This window comes from Cajanus cajan, chromosome 4, assembly GCF_000230855.2.
Source record: "Cajanus cajan strain Asha chromosome 4, NIPB_CcT2T_4, whole genome shotgun sequence".
NCBI classification, from domain to species: domain Eukaryota; kingdom Viridiplantae; phylum Streptophyta; class Magnoliopsida; order Fabales; family Fabaceae; genus Cajanus; species Cajanus cajan.
In genome coordinates, this window is record NC_138520.1 from 24,380,905 (window position 1) to 24,388,573 (window position 7,669).

Sequence of the window (7,669 nt, forward strand, 5' to 3'; positions counted from 1 at the left end):
CCAAGGACTCATACCCCTTGCCCAGCATTGACAGACTGGTCGACAGAGCATCTGGGCACGCCCTCCTCAGTTTCCTTGACGCCTACTCCGGGTACAACCAGATAATGATGTACCACCCGACGAGGTACATACGTCCTTCATCACCGACCACGCCAACTATTGCTACCGGGTGATGCCTTTCGGCCTAAAAAACGCGGGGGGCGACCTACCAGCGGTTGATGGATAAGGTCTTCCACCACCAGATCGGACGGAACATGGAGGTCTACGTCGACGACATGGTAGTCAAGACCATCTCGGCAACAGATCATGCCACCGACCTCGCCGAGGTGTTTGCTCAGATCAGGAGGCACAACATGCGCCTCAATCCGGAGAAGTGCGTCTTCGGCGTCCAGGGAGGCAAGTTCCTCGGTTTGATGATCACCAGCAAAGGAATTGAGGCCAATCCCGAGAAGTGTAAAGCAATCTTCCAGATGCAAAGTCCATAAACGGTGAAGGAGGTCCAACGCCTGGCCGGACGGTTGGTCTCACTGTCCCGTTTCATCCCTAGACTTGTGGAAAAGGCAGGGCCGATCTTTACTCTCCTACGGAAGCCACAAAACTTTCAGTGGACGGATCAATGTGAAGAAGCTTTCCGAAGCTTCAAAACCTTCCTCACGACTCTGCCAATCCTACAGAGGCCGGATCACAAAACCGACCTCCTCCTCTACTTGGCCGTGGCAGAAAGCGCTATCAGCGCAGTAATAGTACAAGAGCACCAGAAAGTGCAGACACCGATCTACTTCATCAGCCGAGTCCTCCAGGACGCGGAAAAGCGGTACCAAATGATCGAGAAACTGGCACTAGCACTTGTCACCGCAGCCCGGCGTCTCCGACCCTACTTCTAGAGTCACCAGGTGGTAGTCAAAACTGACTACCCCATCAAGCAAATTCTGCGAAAGCCCGAGCTCGTCGGACGAATGATTGCGTGGTCAGTGGAATTGTCAGAGTTCGGCATCCAGTATGAAAGTCGCGGACCCCTGAAAGCCCAATGTCTGGCTGACTTCATAGCCGAGCTCACGCCTACTATCGCCGAGGAACCTCAGGTATAGACTTTACACGTTGACAGGTCCTCCAACTCTAAAGGTGGTGGTGCAGGTATCATTTTGGAAGGGCCAAACCAAGTCACCTTGGAGCAATCCCTCAAGTTTAGCTTCAAGGTGACCAATAACCAGGCAGAGTACGAGGCACTTCTCGTAGGACTGAGGCTAGCCCGCGACCTCGGAGCCCGAAAAGTGAGTTGCAACAGCGAATCGAAGCTCATGGTAGAGCAACTCAGTGGGACGTACCAGGCAAAGGACACTCTTCTTCAGCGGTACTTCCACGTCGCATCCCAACAGATCTCTTCCTTTGACGAGTTCACCATACAACATGTGCCTCGAGAACAGAACACCCGAGCTGACCTCCTATCAAAGCTCGCCAGCACTAAAAGGCCTGGACAACACCGAACCATCATCCAGGAGACCTTGCACTCACCCAACTTGGACGACAAAACCGTCAATGTCAGCGACAACGGAGACATAGGGTGGATGACAGGCATCTGGAGTTACTTGAAAGAAGGGACCTTGCCCGAAGACAAGGACGAAGCTCGGAAAATGAGGATGAGATCGGCTAAGTTCGTCATTGTTGGGGACGAGCTATTCAAACGTGGCGTTTCTACCCCACTACTGAAATGCTTGACCGCGCCTCAGGCGACCTACGTCATCGAAGAAATTCACCAGGGCATATGTGGCATGCACTCCGGAGCACGCTTAATGGCGACCAGAGTACTCCGAGCTGGGTACTACTGGCCCACTCTGAAGTCGGACTGCCAAGACTACATCCAAAAATGCAAAGAGTGCCAGGAATTCGGCAACACACACCAGCAACCACCTGAAGCTCTCCACCATATGATGTCGGCGTGGCCTTTCTCCCAGTGGGGGATGGACATCCTCGGGCCATTCCCCCCTGCGAAAGGTCAACTGAAGTTCCTCCTAGTGGCGATCGATTACTTCACCAAGTGGATCGAGGCATGCCCACTCGCCAAAATCACTACGGAGAACGTGCAAAGATTCACCTGGAGGAATATCATTTGCAGATTCGGAATCCCTCACACCCTTGTTACTGACAATAGCCGACAATTCATTACACAGGGATTCGAGGACTTCCTCCGCGAGCTCAGTATCAAACATCTTCCGACCTCGATGGAACACCCCCAAACCAATGGCCAAGCCGAAGCAGCCAACAAAGTCATCCTCCGGGAACTCAAGAAGCGGCTGGGGAACGCCAAAGGACAGTGGCCCGATGAACTTCCCAGCATCCTCTAGGCATATCATTGCACTCCCCAGTCAACCACGCAAGAAATGCCTTACAGGCTAACTTACGGAACTGACGCAATGATCCCAGTGGAAGTCGGAGAGACATCCCACCGACGTCAAGTTTTCAATAGCGAGCAGAACGCTCAAGAGTTGGCAGCCGACCTCGACTTGGTTGACGAGCTTAGAGATGAATCTCAAATCCACGAAGAAGCCTGCAAGCTCCGAGCTTCCCGAAGGTACAACACACGAGTGCGACCTCGCTTTTTCCGAGTTGGTGACTTGGTGTGGCGATTGCTAGGCGAAGCACGGAAAGACACGTCAGATGGGAAGCTTGCGCCCACTTGGGGTGGCCCATTCTGAGTTACAGAAGACTTGGAAAATGGAGCGTATAGACTGGAAGAACTCAACGGAAAACCTATACCGCGAACTTGGAATTCTACGCATCTCAAGTTTTATTTCAGTTAAACCTTGTACGAATGAGCTGTGCACTTTTTTCCCGCCTCAGTCTTTTGTCCCAAAAAATAGAAAAATGGGTTTTGGCTGAGAGGGTTTTTAACGAGGCACATATTTTCATCAATAAAGTAACTCATTCTCTCTTATTCACATTCTTGTATCTTCATCATTTTACCACAAAATGCTCTATGCGCAACGCGCTTATCCAAGGTCGAATTCGAACCTTGGTGAAATACATTCTGCTATAAATTCGAGGTCGAGTACGAACCTTAAAACGCTAAAATCCGAGGTCGAATTCGAACCTTGATGAAACACGTTCTACGCTAAAATTTGAGGTCGAGTACGAACTTTAACACGCTTGTTTTAGGTCGAGTACGAACCTTAACACGCCTATCTGAGGTCGAGTCCGAACTTCAGTATGATTAAGGTCGAGTTCGAACCTTCACAAAAATTACTTAACGAAAAATTTGAGGTCGAGTTCGAACCTCAGTATGATTAAGGTCGAGTTCGAACCTTCACAAAAATTACTTAACAAAAATCTGAGGTCGAGTTCGAACCTCGGTATGATTAAGGTCGAGTTCGAACCTTCACAGAAATTACTTAACAAAAATCTGAGGTCGAGTTCGAACCTCGGTATGATTAAGGTCGAGTTCGAACCTTCACAAAAAACTACTTAACGAAAAATCGAGGTCGCGTTTGAACCTCGGCATGATCAACTCAAGGTGAAATATCACCAAGTATAAAAGCATACAACAGACATCGAACGTGTGTCTCAAAACACCCAAATAGCAAAAATCAAGCCTAAACACAAAGGGAAAGAAAAGCGCAAACGCAAATAGACAAAGAAAAATATACATATACAAGCAATGTTTCACAGTTCCACACGAATTCAAAACAGGAAAATAAAGTAGAAAAAATGTAGCTAAGCTATTACAAAATTGGCCTACACAGAGGCATTCTCGCTGGAGCTATCCTCAACATCGTCTTCCTTGACAAGCTTCCCAAAGCGGATGACTTTCTCCACGTGCATGGTAGAAAGGTCAGATCCTGGTGCGAGGAGCCTGGCCTGGCGAGTAGCCTTGAGGAAACCCTTCTTATGCTCAATCAGAACCGAGCGCTCGGTCTCCTCAAGCTTCTTCTCTAGCGCCGCCTTCTCCGCCTCCAGCTTCGCGAGGTTCGTTCTCAGGGCGACAATCTCCTCTTCCCTGCCACCGAGAATGGCCTCATCGCGGAGACGCTCCTCAACCGCCACAACAAGCTCGCCCCTCAGAAAGGTCACTTCGTCCTCTAAAGAGAGAACCCGGCCCCGAGAAGACGTCACCTCATCTTCCAAGCTCCGCACCTGACCTCGGGACGACGCGACGAGCCCCTGCATCTCACCCACCTGGGAAGCATAATTCTCGTTGGAGCGCAGGGCAATCTCCAACGATTTTTGCACCCTGGCGAGATCTGCCTTCACTGCTTGAAGCTTGGCACCCTGCATCTTCACCTCGCCAAGGGCGGCGCTCAACACCTTGTTCTCCTCCTTTAGGACCTTGTTCTCGTCCTTCAGAGGTTGAACTCGGTTCCTCAACCTAACCAGCTCCTCTGCTGTGTGGACCACTTATGCTTTCAGTGGTCCACAATCGCCATAGTTCTCTGCAGAAAAACCTGGGCAGCGTCGAAGCTTCCCACAGGCCCAGCCTCGTCGATCAATCCCTGGTCATCCGAGGTCAGCGAACCTCGAGGGAAGAACTTCTCGGCGGTCACCCTAGTGCTCCACAGCGAGTTCACGTCGGCCGACGCACTCACATGGTCCAGTCGCACCTGGGTGAGGCCCTTCCCGAAGCGATGAGCTATGTATTGGCTCCGGGAAGCCCCCTGTGACAATCCTGACGATGCCGTCGAGGTGGCAGACGTGGCTATAGGGACCTCAAGACTCGGCCCCTTACCGCGCGCCTCAACAGAAGCGGAAACGGGCGTCTCCTGCTCGGTGACATGGGGGGTCCACGTTCGGAATCTCCGACCTCGGAGGCACCTAGACCTCAGCAGCGTCCCCTTCCTGCAAAAACCGACCTCATGTCAAGAAACAAGAGACTAGCATACAAGATAGAGGGAAAAGCAAAAAGTAAGGTACTCACCTTGGCAGCCTGGGCGACTTGCTCAGCAACCAGAACCCCCATCCCTACTCCCACTCAGAGACAGTATGCCGTATGGTGGAACGCCTATCTTCAACTGGTAAAAATGAAGAAAGACGGGAAGGGACACCTCTATCCCCAAAACTGAGCACAAAACTTTAAAAGCCCTTAAAAAACCCAACTATTGGGGTGCAACTAGCAAGGGGCCGAGTTGACAAAGTTCAAAAAATCACACTCAAACTGAGTGAAGGGAAGGCAGACACCTAAATCCCTAAAGAAACAATGGTACATATAGGACTGGGGAGGGTCAGTAGACTTCCCCATGTACACGCCCTCACCGGCCTGCCAAGGTTCAAGCCGGATCATCCGGGAAATGGAAGGGTCACAAACCCTGCACGATTTCAAGATCCCATTAACCTCAAGAAAGGACCAAAAAACACTTTGGACCCCCGCCATCTCACACCGAACCCAGTCGAACCCAGGAATACCTGGAACGAGGTCCGCTGGCGGCGCCACCTCCTTCTTTTTCCCAGCGGCAGCCATTTCAGTAGCCGCTGCCTTGCCCCACGCTTTGCCTACCCTTGGCAGGCATGGAGGAACCAGCACCACTCCCTCCAGCCATGGAAAGAACAAGAAAGACTCGAAGAAGACTAGAGAAGAAGGAAAAAGAAAATGGAAAAAAGGAAGTACCTGGTACTCTTCCTCAGAAAATAGCCCTAACAACGACTGGGTTACCGGAAATGATGACAGAAACTGTGAAAATGGAGACGAACGGAAGCAAGAAGGCAAAGAGAGCTATCGTACTCGAGAAGCAAAAGCAAGAAAGAGAGTAAAGTGAAAGGGGAAGAGGCGCGAGGGAGAGAAAAGGGTTTCTCCCAAATTCAAAACGGTCACGCCACGTGTCAGCCCAGGGACGCGTCTGATGACACATTAATTGAAGAACAATTATGACAAAGGCAAACCATCATTACATAACCGTCACTCCCATTAACGCGCCACTTGCACGTTCTCGGGAGGTGATCAGTTATGACACATGGCATCTCAACAAGCACGCGTACGCGAGGGGTCACAACCACTCGAGGAGCTCGGACTTAACTCCTCGAACCACGGTCTTTGGAGCTCGGGGGGCTAGTGTACTATTTGTACTGCAAGGCCGAGCTCCCAGCTCGGCATCGCAGCGCATGACGACCTCGGATACGCGCTATGTGACGTCAACTCGTCACTTAACCAGATCATAACTAATCTGAGGAGATCTCGGTCCAGACGAGATTCTCTATCTAATTAGATCACAACTGATCTCAGGCCCAAGGCCCAACGCAACCCTAATCCACACTAAGGTACGTGCATTACTTATACGAGACTCATACTCATACAAACCCTAACTTTAGCATCGGAGTCTCTTTTGCAGGTACCACCCCCATCTTGGAGCATCAAGCGTACCAGTGAAGGAGGCTCACCAATCTTACTCGGAGGATCATCTCTACGGCAGATTTCCGGTAAGAACATATATAATACAAGGTTTTATATTTAAGTGTTTTATTATTTATTTATTAATTAATTAAGGGAAGGGATTTTCTTAATTATAGTTAATTGTTTAATTATTGGGTTAAGAGGGAGTCAAGTTTTAAAAAGAAAGTTTTTTTAGCAATTGTATTTTACACTTCTCACTTTTTCTTATTGTGTGTTTACGCTTTGAGGGCTTACGAAGACCAAAGCCCGTAGGAGAATACCTCAAAGATCCACGATCATCTTCTAGCACTCATCAAAGTAAGGGGGATATGGGTAATCTCGCACTAGGCATAAGTTATATGTTACGTAGTGGGATTAATCCTTAATCTTGTCTCTGTTGTATGCCTTATGTGTGAGGATTTTTCCCAAAATGTGTCTTTGTCTTCTCTGTTGCGCTTTAATGTTCTAATTGATGTTAATGATATGTGTATGCCTCTGATTTCATGATTTGGACCGTATTTATATGTTTTGAATTGCCTATGGATTCCCTTGGAAACCCTAAATGGTTATTATATGAATGAATAATATGAGCATGTAATTTGTATGTATAACTTGTTCTTTTCATCGTATAACATGTTCTTTATAACTTTTCTACCAATTTGATGGTCACTTTGGTGAATTTTGATGAATTCTAGTGATTGGATGGTTTATGAGGTATAAAGAATCAAAATTCGCACATGTTAGATTCTATCATAGGTGTGATAGGCAAGTCACAATTGTGACTAGGTCAGTCACAAGCGTGAATGACAAGTCAACGATCGTGATTGACAAGTCATGTATGTGATTGATGAGTTAGATCGTGATGTGTTTAGGTTTCCACCCTTCTTTGCATTTCATCGAGCCAGTCACGAGCTTGACTAGCATCACGACTATGATTTGTGACTCACGACTATGACTCATGTTGTTGTTTTTTTTAAGTGTCAAATTGATTCTAGACGAGAACTAATAATAAGTCCCTATAACAGATCAAACTTTTGAGGGAAAATAAGAATATGTATAAGGCAAATAAAATTACTTTCTTCCTATTTTCTAATCATTTTACCTTCGAGTCCACAATCCATATTTTCATCCATGTCTTTTTCACCGGAGCTTTTTGTTGGTCCTAGGTAGAACACGAATCTAAAAGGGGAGGTTGAACAGATTCTCGCTTAGAAGGCTCCTATTTATCTACCTTTCTTTCTTACTTATTTAACTATCTTTCTTGAACCAAATTTACTAATCACATTCAGATTAAAAACCAATTAAGATAAAAAGTAC

The 7,669-nt window shown here is 48.0% G+C and overlaps 2 protein-coding genes across 2 annotated transcripts; both read left to right on the forward strand.

Moving 5' to 3' along the window:
* The first annotated feature begins 956 nt into the window (after nucleotides 1-956).
* On the forward strand, nucleotides 957-2,342 carry LOC145957252 (uncharacterized). The gene is made up of 3 exons (XM_083073473.1): nucleotides 957-1,082; nucleotides 1,212-1,951; nucleotides 2,114-2,342. Exons 1-3 carry the CDS (start codon nucleotides 957-959, stop codon nucleotides 2,340-2,342), a joined length of 1,095 nt encoding a protein of 364 aa, XP_082929599.1.
* A 36-nt stretch (nucleotides 2,343-2,378) lies between these two features.
* Nucleotides 2,379-2,693, forward strand: LOC145957253 (uncharacterized). The gene has a single exon (XM_083073474.1). The coding sequence runs from the start codon at nucleotides 2,379-2,381 to the stop codon at nucleotides 2,691-2,693; it is 315 nt and encodes a 104-aa protein (XP_082929600.1).
* The last annotated feature ends 4,976 nt before the right edge of the window (nucleotides 2,694-7,669 follow it).

Excerpts from the sequence above, each read along its gene's own strand:
- LOC145957252 (XM_083073473.1), top strand. The coding sequence starts at position 957 with ATGATTGCGTGGTCAGTGGAATTGTCAGAGTTCGGCATCCAGTATGAA. Across the intron at positions 1,083-1,211 it reads CTATCGCCGAGGAACCTCAG|GCAGAGTACGAGGCACTTCT; the intron begins GTATAGACTTTA and ends ACCAATAACCAG. Across the intron at positions 1,952-2,113 it reads TCGGCGTGGCCTTTCTCCCA|ATTCGGAATCCCTCACACCC; the intron begins GTGGGGGATGGA and ends TATCATTTGCAG.
- LOC145957253 (XM_083073474.1), top strand. The coding sequence starts at position 2,379 with ATGCCTTACAGGCTAACTTACGGAACTGACGCAATGATCCCAGTGGAA.